This window comes from Chelonia mydas, chromosome 19, assembly GCF_015237465.2.
Source record: "Chelonia mydas isolate rCheMyd1 chromosome 19, rCheMyd1.pri.v2, whole genome shotgun sequence".
NCBI lineage: Eukaryota > Metazoa > Chordata > Testudines > Cheloniidae > Chelonia > Chelonia mydas.
The window spans coordinates 17,749,586-17,768,572 of record NC_051259.2 but is presented as its reverse complement, the minus strand read 5'-3'; the positions used below and the strand labels follow the sequence as shown (position 1 = coordinate 17,768,572).

The 18,987-nt window shown below is 49.9% G+C and overlaps 1 protein-coding gene across 1 annotated transcript; it reads right to left on the bottom strand.

Moving 5' to 3' along the window:
* Nucleotides 1–11,428: 11,428 nt before the first annotated feature.
* SLFNL1 (schlafen like 1) lies at nucleotides 11,429–18,610 on the bottom strand. Its single transcript, XM_007066105.4, has 3 exons — nucleotides 17,979–18,610; nucleotides 15,489–16,178; nucleotides 11,429–11,560 (listed from the first exon to the last, which is right to left on the bottom strand). Exons 1-3 carry the CDS (start codon nucleotides 18,378–18,380, stop codon nucleotides 11,429–11,431), a joined length of 1,224 nt encoding a protein of 407 aa, XP_007066167.3. The 5' UTR covers nucleotides 18,381–18,610.
* Nucleotides 18,611–18,987: the final 377 nt, after the last annotated feature.

Genomic DNA, 18,987 nt, shown 5'->3' with positions numbered 1-18,987 from the left:
TCCATGCATAAGATGCTCCATTACTGCAGCATTCTTGCTTCCTGCATAGCTGCATTGGGGCTGAATGGAGCTGCTGCTAACCACCTCATGCAGCTTTTGTAGAGCAGCAAAACCCCACATTGTTTAACTTCACCAGTTGCAAAGGGCACCTCTGATCACCCAGTTGTGACGAATGACCATGGCTCCTGTTCAGCAGTGCCCTGCAGAGCTCTCCTCTCAGGGCGTCAGCCAGGCACAATTAGAAGAAATGGTCCAGGACGCTGTTCCTAATCCCCATTCTCCTGCACACCAGGGATCTGGGCTTTTTAATGACAGTTGGACCGGTTCTTTGTTTTGTCTCATGAACAGGGGACAGTGTACTTCCTAGCCCCACACTGGAGTTGTGGGTCAGAGGGCAGAGTACTGCCCTGAACCATCCACCCTACTTCTCTAGGGCCTGGGCTTCATGCTCACTGCATGAGATCACAGCTGCAGGCAACTACTCAGCACCTGAGTTGGGCTTGGGGAACTCATGGGTGCCTGAACACTTTGGGGACAGCATTGATCATGTGATCTCAGTCTCTTCTCCTCTCACATGCTGATATGCAAAGCTTCAGTACTTGACTGATGTTAGTGTGAAACTGCTGTCCTCCTTGCAGCTAACAGCTGTTGTTTGCCTTGTCAGCATGACTTTCAATCTATTTGTAGGTTTCAGAGTAACAGCCATGTTAGTCTGTATTTGCAAAAAGAAAAGGAGTACTTGTGGCACCTTAGAGACTAACCAATTTATTTGAGCATGAGCTTTCAAGAACTACAGCTCACTTCATCGGATGCATGCTGTGGAAAGTATAGAAGATCTTTTTATACACACAGAGCATGAAAAAATACCTCCCCCCCACCCCACTCTCCTGCTGGTAATAGCTTATCTAAAGTGATCACTCTCCTTACAATGTGTATGATAATCAAGTTGGGCCATTTCCAGCGATTACAGACATGAAAGTTGCAATATTATAACAAAAAAACTTCAAATCCAGACTCCAGTGAGAGACTGCTGAATTGGAATTCATTTGCAAATTGGATACAATTAACTTAGGTTACCTTGCATAATGACTTAGCCACTCCCAGTCTCTATTGAAGCCTATTTCCCCTTGTTTTTTCCTACCACCCCCCTCCTCAGACGTTCTTGTTAAACCCTGGATTTGTGCTGGAAATGGCCCACCTTGATTATCATACACATTGTAAGGAGAGTGATCACTTTAGATAAGCTGTTACCAGCAGGAGAGTGGGGTGGGGGGAGGTATTTTTTCATGCTTTGTGTGTATAAAAAGATCTTCTATACTTTCCACAGCATGCATCCGATGAAGTGAGCTGTAGCTCTCAAAAGCTTATGCTCAAATAAATTGGTTAGTCTCTAAGGTGCCACAAGTACTCCTTTTTGCGAACTTATTTGTACTTTCCCTTCTCTTAGGCTTACAGAGTTAGTTTGACATAAGCTGCCTTGCAGGTGCTTATGCTTAAATTTGTCTTCCACTGATGTAAGCGCCCCTTGATGCTGACATAACGACACCACCTCCCTGAGCAGCACTGAACCATGGTTGCTGTACTGAGGTTGTTGCAGCATCAAAGTAAACCCTGCATTAACTTGTGGCACCTTAGAGACTAACCAGTTTATTTGAGCATGAGCTTTCGTGAGCTACAGCTCACTTCATCGGATGCATAGCATATCGTGGAAACTGCAGAAGACATTATATACACACAGAGACCATGAAACAAAACTTCCTCCCACCCCACTCCCCCGCTGGCAACAGCTTATCTAAAGTGATCATCAAGTAGAGCCATTTCCAGCACAAATCCAGGTTTTCTCACCCTTCCCCCCCCACACACACATACAAACTCACTCTCCTGCTGGCAACAGCCCATCCCCCTTTGAAACCCCTCTTTATAATGCGCATGATAATCAAGGTGGGTCACCTCCAGCACTAATCCAGGTTTTCTCACCCCCCCCCCACACCCCCCCCCTTTTCCAAAAACCACACACACAAACTCATTCTCCTGCTGGCAACAGCTCACAAGAATTATAACATTCATAAACCAGTCGGAGAACACTTCAATCTCTCTGGTCACGCAATCACAGACATGAGGGTCGCTATCTTAAAGCAAAAAAACTTCAAATCCAGACTCCAGCGAGAAACTGCTGAATTGGAATTCATTTGCAAATTGGATACTATTAATTTGGGCTTGAATAGAGACTGGGAGTGGCTAAGTCATTATGCAAGGTAGCCTGTCTCCCCTTGTTTTTTTCCTGCAAAACCCCCCCCCAAGACGTTCTGGTTAAACTTGGATTATTGCTGTGCACATTGTAAGATGAGCTGTTGCCAGCAGGAGAATGAGTTTGTGTGTGTGGTTTTTGGAAAAGGGGGGGGTGTGGGGGGGGGTGAGAAAACCTGGATTAGTGCTGGAGGTGACCCACCTTGATTATCATGCGCATTATAAAGAGGCGTTTCAAAGGGGGATGGGCTGTTGACAGCAGGAGAGTGAGTTTGTATGTGTGTGGGGGGGGGGGGGGGGGAAGGGTGAGAAAACCTGGATTTGTGCTGGAAATGGCTCTACTTGATGATCACTTTAGATAAGCTGTTGCCAGCGGGGGAGTGAGGTGGGAGGAAGTTTTGTTTCATGGTCTCTGTGTGTATATAATGTCTTCTGCAGTTTCCACGATATGCTATGCATCCGATGAAGTGAGCTGCAGCTCACGAAAGCTCATGCTCAAATAAACTGGTTAGTCTCTAAGGTGCCACAAGTACTCCTTTTCTTTTTACGAATACAGACTAACACGGCTGTTACTCTGAAACCTGTCATTATGCAAGGCACTGCATTTAGCCGCATGGAGTGGAAATCTATCAACTGCATGAAAAAACTTGTACAGATACAGACAGACATCATCTTCCTTTCCAAATGCAAACAGATGGACATCGTACCAAAAGGACTGAAGGTAAAAAATCCATTACAATCTACATACCACACAGACTATGCTGACAGCTTGTGCCACACGCTCTCAAAGAAACTGCGGAATCACCTGATCAACATCCTCTACAGCAAACAGGGGAAGATTAAGAATGAGCTCTCAAAAATGGATACTCTCATAAAAAACCAACCTTCCACACAAACTTCCTCGTGGCTGGATTTTACTAAAACTAGACAAGCCATTTACAACGCACACTTTACTTCTCTACAAAAGAAAAAGGACACTAAACTTTCTAAACTACTACAGGCTACAAGGGGCCACAGCAATGGTTCCCTCAACCCACCCAGCAATATTGTTAATCTATCCAACTATACTCTCAGCCCAGCAGAAGCTGCTGTCCTATCTCGGGGTCTCTCCTTCTGCCCCTCCACCCCCTCGAACATGATACAGTTCTGTGGTGACCTAGAATCCTATTTTCGACGTCTCCGACTCAAGGAATATTTCCAAAATACCTCTGAACAACATAATGATCCACAGAGGCCTGCCTACCAACATTACAAAAAGAAGGATTCTAGGTGGACTCCTCCTGAAGGTCGAAACAGCAGACTGGACTTCTACATAGAGTGCTTCCGCCGACGTGCACGGGCTGAAATTGTGGAAAAGCAGCATCACTTGCCCCATAACCTCAGCCGTGCGGAACACAATGCCATCCCACAGCCTCAGAAACAACTCTGACATCATAATCAAAAAGGCTGACAAAGGAGGTGCTGTTGTCATCATGAATAGGTCGGAATATGAACAAGAGGCTGCTCGGCAGCTCTCCAACACCACTTTCTACAAGCCATTACCCTCTGATCCCACTGAGAGTTACCAAAAGCATCTACAGCATTTGCTCAAGAAACTTCCTGAAAAAGCACAAGATCAAATCTGCACAGACACGCCCCTGGAACCCCGACCTGGGATATTCTATCTACTACCCAAGATCCATAAACCTGGAAATCCTGGGCGCCCCATTATCTCAGGCATTGGCACCCTGACAGCAGGATTGTCCGGCTATGTAGACTCACTCCTCAGGCCCTACGCTACCAGCACTCCCAGCTACCTTCGAGACACCACTGACTTCCTGAGGAAACTACAATCCATTGGTGATCTTCCTGATAACACCATCCTGGCCACTATGGATGTAGAAGCCCTCTACACCAACATTCCACACAAAGATGGACTACAAGCCATCAAGAACACTATCCCCGATAATGTCACGGCTAACCTGGTGGCTGAACTTTGTGACTTTGTCCTTACCCATAACTATTTTACATTTGGGGACAATGTATACCTTCAGATCAGCGGCACTGCTATGGGTACCCGCATGGCCCCACAGTATGCCAACATTTTTATGGCTGACTTAGAACAACGCTTCCTCAGCTCTCGTCCCCTAACGCCCCTACTTTACTTGCGCTATATTGATGACATCTTCATCATCTGGACCCATGGAAAAGAAGCCCTTGAGGAATTCCACCATGATTTCAACAATTTCCATCCCACCATCAACCTCAGCCTGGTCCAGTCCACACAAGAGATCCACTTCCTGGACACTACAGTGCTAATAAACGATGGTCACATCAACACCACCCTATACCGGAAACCTACTGACCGCTATTCCTACCTACATGCCTCCAGCTTTCACCCTGACCACACCACACGATCCATCGTCTACAGCCAAGCTCTGCGATACAACCGCATTTGCTCCAACCCCTCAGACAGACAGAGACAAACACCTACAAGATCTCTATCAAGCATTCTTACAACTACAATACCCACCTGCGGAAGTGAAGAAACAGATTGATAGAGCCAGAAGAGTTCCCAGAAGTCACCTACTACAGGACAGGCCTAACAAAGAAAATAACAGAACGCCACTAGCCGTCACCTTCAGCCCCCAACTAAAACCCCTCCAACGCATTATTAAGGATCTACAACCTATCCTGAAGGATGACCCAACACTCTCACAAATCTTGGGAGAAAGGCCAGTCCTTGCCTACAGACAGCCCCCCAACCTGAAGCGAATACTCACCAACAACCACATACCACACAACAGAACCACTAGCCCAGGAACCTATCCTTGCAACAAAGCCCGTTGCCAACTGTGCCCACATATCTATTCAGGGGACACCATCACAGGGCCTAACAACATCAGCCACACTATCAGAGGCTCGTTCACCTGCACATCCACCAATGTGATATATGCCATCATGTGCCAGCAATGCCCCTCTGCCATGTACATTGGTCAAACTGGACAGTCTCTACGTAAAAGAATAAATGGACACAAATCAGATGTCAAGAATTATAACATTCATAAACCAGTCGGAGAACACTTCCAATCTCTCTGGTCACGCAATCACAGACATGAGGGTCGCTATCTTAAAGCAAAAAAACTTCAAATCCAGACTCCAGCGAGAAACTGCTGAATTGGAATTCATTTGCAAATTGGATACTATTAATTTGGGCTTGAATAGAGACTGGGAGTGGCTAAGTCATTATGCAAGGTAGCCTGTCTCCCCTTGTTTTTTTCCTGCAAAAACCCCCCCAAGACGTTCTGGTTAAACTTGGATTATTGCTGTGCACATTGTAAGATGAGCTGTTGCCAGCAGGAGAATGAGTTTGTGTGTGTGGTTTTTGGAAAAGGGGGGGGTGTGGGGGGGGGGGGTGAGAAAACCTGGATTAGTGCTGGAGGTGACCCACCTTGATTATCATGCGCATTATAAAGAGGGGTTTCAAAGGGGGATGGGCTGTTGCCAGCAGGAGAGTGAGTTTGTATGTGTGTGGGGGGGAGGGGGGGGGAAGGGTGAGAAAACCTGGATTTGTGCTGGAAATGGCTCTACTTGATGATCACTTTAGATAAGCTGTTGCCAGCGGGGGAGTGAGGTGGGAGGAAGTTTTGTTTCATGGTCTCTGTGTGTATATAATGTCTTCTGCAGTTTCCACGATATGCTATGCATCCGATGAAGTGAGCTGTAGCTCACGAAAGCTCATGCTCAAATAAACTGGTTAGTCTCTAAGGTGCCACAAGTACTCCTTTTCTTTTTACGAATACAGACTAACACGGCTGTTACTCTGAAACCTGCATTAACTGTGTCGACCCTGACAGTCCTCCAGCAACTGTCCTACAGTGCCTGATGCTGACCTTTCTAGTCACAATTGTGCACTCCACTGCCCAGGGGTAAGGGAGACCAGAAAACTCCTCCAATCCTTTAAAGCCCCACACATTTTTGAAATGCCTTTTCCTGATTATCTAGCTTAGCAAGCACACTTAGCCGCTCACTGGTGTTGGCACTCAGCCCCCTGTGCCAACTCCACCCTCCAGCTGTGCTCCGGCTTGGAGTAGGCAGGAGCTGTTGGCTCTCCTGGGCCTGGGGGCAGAAGAGAGGCTGTAGGCACAGCTGTAGACAGGTGGAGGCCTGAGCAGGTTGCGTGGCTGATGAAGGAGAAGGGGTGACAGGGATTAGCAGTCACATGAAAACAAAGGAAGTACAACAGGCTTATCAGGAGGCCAGCAGTCAATCCAGTGCCAACAGCAGACCTGCTATCACCTTGCCGCACCACTGTGGATACCTCCGAGGAGCCCAAGTCCCAGGCCCCTTGTGTGAATAGCAAGGAGAGAAGAGGAGGATGGGGGAAGTGAAAGCAGGGAGTTCAGCTATGCCGAGAGTAAGGGCCTGTTTGAGACTCCACTGCAGTCCTGGCAGTTGAGCCTGGGTGAGCTTCCTTCCTCAGGTAAATGTGTAAATGTATTTTCCATTACAATGATGGTTCCTCCAACTTAGCAGGACACAGCTATCACCTCTTCACTATTTACTTGTACCAGAAAGTGTAGCAGTACGCAAAGAGGTTTTTCATTCCCCTGTACAGTTAGGCAGGGGAAGCTGTGCAGATCAGATTCTTTAGCTACTAGAGCTGTCCCTTGAATCCTCCTGAGAGCTCAATAAAACATTCACGGAGGTACTTAGCAAACCTCTCCCGAAGGTTTCTAGGGATGGCAGCCTTATTGCTTCCTCCTCAGTAGGACATTTCCCACGCCACTCAGAGATAACGTCAGCAGGCACCATTGCAGTAAACAGTTAAGCAGCATACGCGCCCAGGGGTTCAGGACACCAGAAGCAGCTGTGCTGTCTGCCTGTGGTCCCCTCAGGAGCGAGAGATCAGCTAGAACCACTGCCTGTGGAAAATGGTGACAGGATTCAGTGCCACTGCCCTATATCATCTCCCTCGTCCCTTGCGGGCCATGCTTGCAGCTGAGCGACGCCATGCACAAGTGCTCCGAGCAGAAGCATCAATCAGCATGTCTTGTTGAAACCTTTAGGGGAGCCAGGAAAGAGAGCTCTGAACCTTAACTCTCTCTTTCGGTTGTGACTACGCTGACAATGGTATCGCTGGGTTTTAGCTGTACCTGCTGCCATTGCAGCCTTGAGGGGATCCCCCTCCCCACTGACTGAACATCGGAGCTAAATAAGGAGAATGAAGAGGACATGGGATGACATGTTCAGCGAGATCCTGCAAACCAGTGCTGCATCAGACTATGCACAGAGAGCCTCGAGGGTGGATATTGCAGACTGTGTGGAGGAGGAAAGAGCAGACAGGAGAAAGACCCAGGCGTCCCAGCAGGAAAAGGAGAGGGAGATGCACCAGGACATCATGGGGCTTTTCCAGCCGCAAACGCAGATGCTGCAGACTCTTGTGGACCTACCGGTTCATCAGCCAGGGACTCACCTCCCTTTGCAATCCATGGAGAACTCCAGTATAACACTTCCCTACACCATTCCCCCTACTATCCCACATGGCACAAGGGAACTGCATCTCTACCCCGACCACTCCACAGCAGGGGACATCAAGGACCACCACAGCTTCACGTACACTGATGTGCATGTGGCTAAATTGGACATGAATGTTCCTTCCCCTCTAAGTCTGTTCCATACATTAATTAAGGTTTTAAAGTATTTGCTCTTAACTTGCACAGAATTTTTTTTTAAGTGTTTGTTCCTCATAAAGGTCTTTCATCTTTATTAGTTCCCATCATGCTGCAGAATGGGCAGCGGGGTCCTGAAGCACCCACTTACTGATGCCTCTGCTTTGACACAGCTCACAGGATCAGTGACAAACAATGTAATAATCATAAATGTACAGCAAGCACCACAAATGTAATAGGTGCATTGTCTGTATTGTACTGATAGATGGGCTCCAAGCACAGCACCATTCCTGATACTCCCCCAAACTGCCAGGCTAGGTGGAGCAGTTAGCCATAACACATTGACAGCAAAGCAAGTTTCAAAGCCTCCTTGAGCTGTTGAGCTTTTCTAATAACCCTTGTATGTGGCTGGTCAAACTTAGCTCGACCCCAGCAGAAACTTTTCTGCCTTTGCCACCCCCATTTTGCAGGACCCAGCAGGAAGCTGTAACGTTGGGGTATTTTTCTCACTGAGATTCGTTTTCATGAGTAAACAGGTTGTCATCCCTTCAGTCTACCAAAAGCACATTCAGCTCTCAGTCTTCGCCTGCTGAGCTGGTCCCTGAAGCTTTTCTTAGCACGGTCAAGGTGGCCAGTGCAAGGTTTTGGGAAGAAGGGGTTGGCTGGGTCCTCCAGGCTCACTATTGGCATTTCAACATAACCAATGGTAATCTGCGGTCAAAAGAGAAAGTCCCTGCTTGTAGCTTTCTGAACAGTCCTGTGTCCTTAAAGATTCAAGCGTCATGCACCCTCTGAGCCACGAATGTTGATGTCAGTGAAGCGGCCCTGGTGATCCGCCAGTGCTTATGTAACTTTTGAAAAGTAGCCCTTTCCGTTGATGTACTCCGTGGTGAGGTGCTCTGGTGCCAAAATAAGGATAGATGTGCCATCTATCACTCTGCTGCTGTTCAGGACCCCATAGCTGCAAATCTGTCCATTATGCCCTGCACATTGCTCAGAATCACAGTCCTGTGCAGCAGGAGACAATTAATGACCTTGCATGACAGCAGCCCCACAGTGGCTTTTCCTGCTCCAGAATAATTTCTGATTGGTAACAATCCAGCATTGCAAGTTTCCACCATGCAACTGCCACTCGCTTCTCCACTGTCAGGGCAGCTCTTATTCTGGTGTCCCTGCACGGGAGAGTTGGGGTGAGCTTGGCACACAGATCCAGGACTGTGGCTTTTTGCATCTGAAAGTTTTGCATCCGCTGCTTCTCATCCCAAACCTACATTATGTTGTGATCCCACCAGTCTGTGCTTATTTCTCAGGCCCAGAAGCAGCACCCCCACCCCCTTTTAGCTGCTCCATGAACACCACCAACAATCTAAGTGGTTCTTGCCCTGTCCCGTGGCAATCTGACTCCAGGAAATCTTCACGTTCCCCATGGCTCTTGCAGCTCTGCAGATACCAGAGGATCATCATGCTCATGACAGTAGTGCAGAGCTGTGCAGGCTCTGTACTGCTGTCAGAGATCACAGGCAGTAACAAGTCTGATGTGGGTTTGTGGGATTTTCACAATAGATGCAAAAATGATGGGATAGCGATGGCCTTGTTTTGTGGAGAAAGTTGCAAGACTGAAACTTGACCCCTTGTGCCCAGTCACCCCTGTGTGATTTGTTTCTGTCCCACCATATGTGGCCAAAACTTCCCAAAAGATAGTGCGTTGGACACGAGCAAGTTGCACACTGGCATACCTACTCATGGTGTATTGCACTGTGCTTTGACACAAGTGCTTTTGGTGAGTATGCACAGCACCCGTGCAAGGCACCAAGTATACGCCTATGGTGGCTTTATGCCAACATAACTTGCATGGGCAAAAGTTTGTAGGTTAACATGCCCTTCGATACGGCATGTCTCCAATTCACTTCAGATGAACAGGAACCTATGACAGTTGCTCAGGCCGAGTTTTGGGCCAAGGCCCCCTGCTTATGGAGCATTCCAGAAGGCTCAGTTCCCAAATCTAAATATGTCCAAGGCCGCAGTGGCAGTGAGAAGGTGGGGGTAAGCCCCTGAGCATCGCCAAGGTCCCAAGGTGGTAGGATAGATATTCAGAAAGCAGTGGTACGTCTAAATCATAGACTAATCTATCATAATCATAGACTAATCATAGACCTGCTTTATGATAATACCCACTGCCACATGCCCCCCATACCATGGCCCGTCCTCTTCCAATGTAAAGCCACCTGGTAGACAATGAGATATGCCAGCCAGGGCATGGATAATTGATGCTGCCCTTCACAAGATGTTTAGGAAGAGAGTAGAGGGTGTTGCAAGAAGAGCACTGCCTTTCTTATTTAAAGTACAAATAGAAAGAAAAGCTTAACTTATACCTTTTAGGTGAGACACCCCCAAGACTCAAAACAGGCATGGCCTTGCTTCTTATACATAATCATTACTCAAGCTGGAGTGGCTGCACAGTAAGTACAGCCATACTGGATCAGACCAAAGGTCCATCTAGCCCCATATCCTGTCTTCTGATGGTGGCAAATGCAAGGAGCCCCAGAGGGAATGAACAGAACAGGGAATCATCAAGTGATCTACTCCTGTTGCCCATTCCCAGCTTCTGGAAACAGAGACTAGGGACACCATCCCTGCCCATCCTGGCTAATAACCACTTATGGAGCTATCCTCCATGAATTTATCTAGTTCTTGTTTGAACCTTCACAACATCCTCTGGCAAGGAGTTCCACAGGTTGACTGTGCGTTGTGTGAAGAAATACTTCCTTTTGTTTGTTTTAAACCTGCTGCCTATTCATTTCATTTGGTGACCCCTACTTCATGTGTTATGAGAAGGAGTAAATAATACTTCCTTATTTACTTTCTCCACACCAGTCATGATTTTATAGATCTCTATCACATCCCCCTCATTCGTCTCTTTTCCAAGCTGAAACGTCCCAGTCTTATTAATCACTCCTCATACAAAAGCTGTCCCATACCCCTAATTATTTTTGTTGCCCTTTTCTGAACCTTTTCCAGTTCCAATATATCTTTTTTTGAGATGGGGCAACCACATCTGCACACAGTTGCCAGTTTGGATGAGGAACACACACTATCTCTGGGGGCTTAGCACTTCCTTAGTTGGCTAAATTAAGTTGCTAGGTTTTGAAAACATTTCTCCCCTGGACTGAGACTGTCTCAGTTTCCACCTGAATTCACAAGGGAAATACTGTTCATAGTCTCTGGGGTTTTGTAACTTCATGGGCAGAGCGATCAGTGATGCAGAGGTTCCCAATGGCATAAAGTCCAGCTAGTCAGAGCTGGAGTCAAACTCACAACAAATACGCTGTGTTACAGCCATCAGCTGCAGGGCGGCATGCTGCCAAGAGATGAACAAGGCAAGCCTTACCCTGGAGTTACTCGGCCAGTGCTCTATATTGCAATGAATTTACTTTCAAAATCTATACAAATATAAATGAACTGATTTCTTTTCCTTACTACTTTTTCCCCTGGCTCCAGTCGTGCTGCTCCCGCTCCTGCTCTGTTGTGACTCACAGGATGGTGCAGAATCTAGATTTGGGATTCCGGCTCCGCTGCTGGTTGATTTGTTGCTGCAGGCTCTCCTTCTCCTTCATCAAACTCTCTATCCGCTCTTCCAGCTTCCTCACTTCTCCTGTCCATTTCTGGGGAGGTACAACCGCACAGTCACTCTGTCTGAGAGCCACGGGCACAGCAGCTACGGGCTAGATTCAGAAAGGGACTGAAGTACCTAACTGCTTCTTTAGGTGCTGAAGTCCAACATTTAGGTACCTCTGCCATTCACAAAATTACCATTCAGCTGCCACCTAACCCTTAAGTTCCTCCTGGTGGGCATGTGCAGGGCTAGCTAATTAATGAGCTGGTCTGAGCCCTAGGTCACGCCTAATCCCCAGTGCGCTTCTCACACGAGCTTGCATGCAGGGCCTGATGTGGGAGTTGTGCTGTGAGCATGGCTAGCCTGCACAAAAGGCAGCCAGGGGAAAGAGCAGGTGTGTGTCTCTGTCCACCTGGCCCCCGGGCTACCCACTAGCCCACTTACCTGGGCTGTGGGAGGGCCAGCTTTGAATCCCTATGCTCCCTGCTTTGGCGTCCCCACTACTAGGCTGTTGGGGGTGGGTCTCTCTCCCCTATGGAGGCTGTTCCACTGTGTGTAACTAATAAATGGTCATTGGAGCGAGGACGTGAACCTGACTCTCCCACCTCCGTGCCCAACCCAGGGGCTAGTGGCTGTGAGGGGGTCACTTGTTTTTCCCAAGAAAGGGCTGACCTGGCTCAGGCACCTACCTCCAGGAGAGGGTATATGGCTGAGAACCCTCTGCAGAGACAAAAAGAAAAGGAGGACTTGTGGCACCTTAGAGACTAACCACAAGTCCTCCTTTTCTTTTTGCGAATACAGACTAACACGGCTGTTACTCTGAAATCTGCAGAGACAGGCACCCCGCCCTGCTTGTCAGGTGCCTAAGACCCAGATCAAGGGGAGTTAGGCACCAAAGTACATTTGTGGAGCTGAGCCCTAAGCCTTGCCCCTTTCCTCAGCATTTCGTTCCTGACTAGCTTAGGCAGATCCTGTGCTGGCTTTTGTGAATCCCTCTCTTAGGCCCTACACTCCCTATGCACTGTATGGGGAAGTATGGGGTCTACCTTGGGGCTGTGAATTCCACTGGATGGCGGGTCACCCAGGAGTTAACCTTGTCACGCACAGTATTACAATGTCTGCATCCCCTTTGTGAATCTCGCCCTAACTCCCTTGTCACATCCATGGGCTCATTCACTGCATGGTGAACACCTGCGAGCGAAGCCGCTACTCTGCAGGTTCATTACAGCTGAGATTCTAGCAGGTGACTTGCCAGGTTTGGGTGTAGTGTTAACCAACCTACACCAGCCCTTATAAAAGCAGGGAGCAAGGCTACAAGAGCTTTTGAGGAAAGAAAAAAAACAAGACCCCAGCCACTTCCGCCTATAGGATAGGGATTGCTTTTTGCAGACACTGAGCCCCTCCCTTCTGTATGTGGGCAAACCGTGCCTCTGTGACTTGTTTTATTAGTCCCTATGTGATAAAAATAATAGCCTTGAACTAAACATGACAGCACAAAAAGAAAGGCAGAGGGACGGCATGGACCCAAAGCCAAATATCAGCCTACACAGCTGAAAATGAGGCTAGTGCCTCCCTGCAATCAGAGCAGCCTGCTAGGGAGGTAGAGTGCAATCACCCAGCTTAGAATTCAGCCAGGACACCTGGCAAAAACACTTGCAAACATGCCAGTGTTTGTGACGGCCACACCAGTAGCCTTGCCTGTTGTGTGTGAAAAGCTCTGTGCTGGAGCCTTGAGTGAGGGGGAGCAGTGAAGAAAGCTGGTGGTACAAAAACCTTAAAAGAATATGAAGGTGACCCTCTTGCTAATGATGAGAGTAAATTTCTGGAGGGGTTGGGGGAATCTACATTATAGAGCACTCCTCTCCCACACTAGCTCTTTGGATGGGAAATGACACAGCCTCTCAGAGGCAGGCTAGAGAGACCCAGCAAGAGCAGTGCCTTTGACATGAGATTAAAAGAGACGTGGCACACAGGGCAGAGAAATGGCTAAGGAGATTCAGACAATGGTCAGCACACAGGACATCTGAACACTGGAGCGATAAGGGAAGGGGCCTGGGGAGCGAGTGAAGATGGGGCAATGGGTAGGTCCCAGAACCAGCCAGGGCAGGATGAGGGGGGAAAGAAGGCAGGCACATCTGAACTGAATTTGCAGATGACTGGAGCAGGGGTTGGGGGTGATATGGCCTGGGTGATCCATTTTTTCTGCAGGCTACAGCAATAACCCTCATCCTGCATATGGGCCAGCAGTAGCCCTAACACAGGCCTAACCCCAACCCTTACTCTCATCCTAGGGGTAGACCAAGTGGTAACCCTAAACCTAGCACTAGGCCTAATGCTAACCCTAAAGCTAGGCTGAGAGGTGACCCTAACACCAGCCCTAACCCAGTGCCTAGGCTGAATGCTTTCTCTAACAATAACCTTCATATAGGTTTAAATTTAACCCTAATGCTAATCCTGGGTGTTGGGTGACCACTATTCCTTACTCTAACCCTAACCTAGTCCTAACTTTAACCCTAAACCAACACCTGACCCTAACACGAGACCTAGGCCAAGCAGTACCACTCCCTCTACCCTGAGCAGTCACCCTAACCTAACCCTAAAACTAGACATACGCTGGAAAGTAACCCTATTCCCAAACATAGCCACAGGTATAGGCCAAGCAATAACCCCAAACCTAACCCTAACCCTAATCTGTGCCTACTCTTAAACCAGGTTTAGGTGTAAGCCAAGCAGTAGCCCTAAAGATATTCCTAACCCTAAATCTAGACCGAGAAGTAACCCGAACCTAAAAGTTTACCATAACCCTGCATACACTGAGCAGTAACGTGCTAACCCTCACCTGAGAAGTAACCCTAATTTGGGCCTAACTTTAACCCTAAGCCTAGGCAGAGCAGTAACCTCACCTGATGTAAAGTATCCCCAGCCCTAACTGCAACTTAGGCCAAAACCTAAACCTAGCCTGAGCCTTAACCATAAAGTTACAGTCAACCTAATGCCAACCCGATCCCTGACCCTAACCCAGCCCTAGGCCTTAGCGAATCTGCCATATTTCACCTCAGAGGTGGCTGGATTTCAGCGGTGCGGGAAGCAACTGTACTATAGGTAAGTAAAGACTGGAATATGTAGTTACATTTTACAGGTTAAATTAATAATACTATAATAATTCAAGATCATTATCATTGTATCCATTCACAAGAAATGGCACCAAATCAGAACTCCGTGATGGACAACTTTGCCAAATGAAGAGTGATCATTTTAGCTTCTAATCAAAATGTGTTAGGCACTTTGGTGGAAGTGCGGAGATGGCTAAGTTTTCTGGAGCTACTTTAAACAGTGATTTCTTGGAGTCTCAGCGTTATTTTCCACCGTGTGTATTTTTGCTCCTAACCCTTCTGTGAAATTGTGGTGTTTAGGAATTGGGTGGCATCTAATGGTGCTCACTGTCTCCTGTCTCGGAAACCACCAGGACCTTGAAGATCAGCAGTGTGTGTCTGTAGCTGGCCTAGGTGGCCAGGGCTAGTTAATAACCATGGTTGTCTGGACCCTGCTGTGCCCATGCGGGTCCTTTACACGACACATGTGCTGTAAGGGCCAGAGACAACAAACATGGACAAATACAAGGGACAAAGTGGGTATCGGAAAGCACTGTGACCAAGTCTTCTGAGAGAGAGAGCCAGTGAGGGAAGGCGTGTACGTAGACAGACAGACAGACAAAGAAAGGGTCTGCGGATCAAACCATCTCCCCATGGCTTTGCCTAGGGCCTGTTGGTGAGAGCCGAGCCACAGACGGGTGGAATTCAGCCTTGCACTGACTCTGCTCAGGGGTGAATCCCCCCTTGGATCCCTTCGGCATGGGGGGCTGCAGTTCCCCCTGCAGGGCAGGCTGCAACAGCATCGCTGGGTGCAGCTCAGGCTCACCCTGTAGTTAGCAGCCGTTTGCTGCCTTGCTGTATTAGCAGCCCTTGCATGCTAGTTACCTGCCTGCACCACTCCTGGATGGCGCTCCCTGAGAGTGGCCCCTGGATGCTGCCGTCCCGGCGCAGGTACACTTCCCCCTGGTCCGTTTCATAAAGCAGCAGCTCTCCCTGCTGTCTGGGCAGATGAACACTTAGCCGGATCACCTTCAGGAAGATACCGGTGTCTTCTGCTTTGACCACAGGGATGAAGGTCAGGGTGTAGGCGTCAGGGAACACCTGCGGCTTGAACCCTTTCAGAAGGGAGTCGATGAGCAGGCGGATGCGGTCCTCCTCTTTGTGCCCACACCTGACCCCATTCACGAAGCCGTTGTCCTCCACCCCCACGAAGAGGCTGCCCCCTTCGCTGTTGAGGAAGGCGCACACATACTTCCGGACGTGGTGTTTGAGGGTCACACTCAGGTATTCCCCCCCACCCCGCTTGAACTCCACGTTCCTGGTCTCACTCCCCATGAAGGCTCCATAGAACAAGCGCTCCTGGCCCACGATCTCCCGCCGAACAATGGCGCTGTCTGACCTGGTGCCGCTAAGAAACACTGCCGGCCGCTCCACCAGCTTCTGGGCTGGAGGGGGGCCCTTCCAACAAGGGCTGGGTTGGGCTTCCTCGGACCCCCGCAGCCTGCTCTTGCCAGACTGCAAACGCCCCAGCACGGGAGACTCTGGGGTGCTGGCACCAGTCACCTCTGTGTCACTCTGTGCAGAGGCAGAAAGAGTAAACGTCACATGCATGCAGAGACAGATATGGAGACAGCGCAGCGTGTGGGCGACACGGACGACTGCAGCCAGCGTTATAACAACAGCACAAGGGCCCTCGTCGTAATAATATTCAGGCTTTAAAGCACATGGGCCCTTTTATTTAATTGCAGTCCGGCTGCAACAAGTGACTATGCTCAGATCTGCCCCCTGTGAGAATCACCAGCCGAGCTGCAAGCGTCTCACTCCCGTCAGAGCAGCCCAGTGACAGGCGAGGGCGCTGGAGCCTATTGTGTCTCGTGCAGCATCCCCAGAACCATTTACTTCATTCTCCCCTTGTCCCTGGGCAAACCCATTGAAGGCCTGGGGGTTCCATACAGCGTCTTTGTAACTGGTGCTGACGTGTGAGGAGGAAAAGAGCCCAGCCTGACTCCCAGGTTCTGGGGGAGCTGGCGGCGCTGGCAGTTCGACAGCTCGTCTTTTTAGCAGTAGACTGAGCATGCCTGAGCTGGAGTCATGGAGAAAAAACAAATATGGAGCCCATGATGCCATTCTCAGTCACACGTCAGAGCAGAACTGCAAATTACTATCCTGGATGCAGGAACCACTGGGTGAAATTCTCTGGCCTGTGTTCTGCAGGGAGTCAGGCTGGATGAACATAGTAGTACCCACTGGCCTTAAAAATCAATGAAATTCTGCCCTGAAATCAATGGGGATGCCCATTATGTAAGTCAGTCCACGTCACACAGTCCTATCTCCCTGGACACTGCCAGGTCCTTCCCTGTAGCACGTTTTCCAGTGCATTGGTTACTTGACTGCTCCTGCCAATTTCTCTGGGATCTGAGAGTCAAGCTGGACTCTTTCCTTCCCGCACATTATCATCTGTATTAAAGGTTCCACGGGGCCAAATTATATCCTTGGTAGCACAGGGACAACCCTCATTGTCTCCTAATCATGCCCCAAGAGACACAGCCCCAGGGCCTTGGCTGGACTTGCCCAAGTCGAACGGATTGGAACATGCAAACGGTTCTGTTGATGGTGCACAAGAAGGAACGGACTCCAGCTGGTCTCTTTTAGCCGTGTTGTCTCCTCGATGCTAATGGGAGGGGGAATGTAGTAACAACTTAGTGATTAAAAAAAGGTCAGCAGCTCTGGCTCTGTCTATGCAGAGGGGGTGAACCCCCCCTCCCTCGGGCAGGGGGCCACACAAGGCCTGGCCAGCGCAGTCCCTTAACAGGGGTTAAGAGGGATTAGGTGGCACAAGGACCTCGAGCAGAGGGGTGGATGTCATCTTTGACTGCACTGTATCTCGGCGTGTCCTCTCTCAGCGCATCTCCTAGACACGATGGTTAGGAGAAAAGCTACCCCAGGGTGGATGACCTCACGAGCTGGCCAGACGGGGAACCCAGCGCTGGGGTCGATGGGGAAGCTCTGCCCCATTCCAGGACCAAGCCAGGAAGGCGGCATTGCTGCAGAGCAAACCGTGGGGCCCAGGAATCATGCAGGCGGTGCCGATTGCTGGGGCCTTCTGCTTCTGAGAAGCTCACACGCCTGCTCCAGCCCATGGGATGAGGTAGCTCATCTCTTGGAAGGGGGGAGTAAGGAAGCGCCCAGCCTTCGGATGGAAGTGCTGCTGGGGCTTAGGTCTCCTGGGTGGGAACTCCCCCTTGTCCTGCTGCCCTGGTGATCTCAGTACCAAGAGGCAGCATGGCCAGCCCTGGCCAGCCCGCCCCCCGGCCTTCGCTGTCACACCGCTAGTGTAGTTCATTGTGCCTATCCCGACACAATGCCTGGGCCTACCTCTTGGCACTCCTTAGCGCTGGGCAAGGCTCTCCTGCCTTCCTCCACCACCAGGGTTTTCCCTTTCACCACTAGCTCCCTGAGGAGACGTTGCTCCATGTCCGAGGCAACCTGGAGCTGCTTCAGGACGTTCTCCAGGCTCAGCTCCGTGGTCACCTGCACCAAGGCGTAGGCCCGTCTCGGTTTCTTCACCACTTCTATGTCGTGCCGCTGCAGGGGGAGGCTGGCGGTGCCCAGAATGTCCTTCAGCATGCTGCAGAGAACCTCTTGCGAGTACTTGGGGTTCAGGTTCCTAATACACAGTGTGTAGACGTGAGTCGGGCACGGGAGCGCCTCCTCCACGGGCCCTGCCAGGGGCTCCCCTGCTGTCTCTTCCGTCGTCTCCTCCGGTGAATCGTCCATTGCTCAGAGCCCCATCCAGCTCCCAGTGCCAACAGCTCCCTGGTCCCTGTCTCCAGCAGTCACGGTGCTCCAGGTCCAGTGGTTCAGGCAACAGGTCTAGCAGTGGCTCTTGTCCATCGTGCTGCCTCTGTGCTTTGCTGCTGGCCGGGCTGCTGGTCTGTGGAGCACCATGATAAACCCAAAGGCGCCTTTCCGCCTGCAGGAGCCTGTTGCGGCTGCAGCCCCTGCACAATGTTATCTTCTGCACGGAACGAGCCAGGGAGAGAGCAGATCCTTCAATTCAGCCCTCGACTGCATAGCTAGGCCCAGAAATTCCTTGTTGCCGGCCCTGGAGTAGAGCCAGCGCGGGGTGGGGGAGTGTCGCCCACAGCGTTAGCAGCAGGGTCCAGGCAATCGCCTGCAAACCTGCAAAATAGGAGCAAGTCAGTGCAGAGCTGCTGGCAAACGGGCCAGCACTGATCTGTGCAGCGTTGCGCCTTTTGTCTCATCAAAGGGAGAAAGCCCAATGCCCAGGCCTCTGTCGTGCAATAGCGCCCAGGAGCACACGCAGTCCCCGGGTGTTTCACTCCTACCTGGTCAGTGCACTGAGGCCATGGGGAGGAGTCGA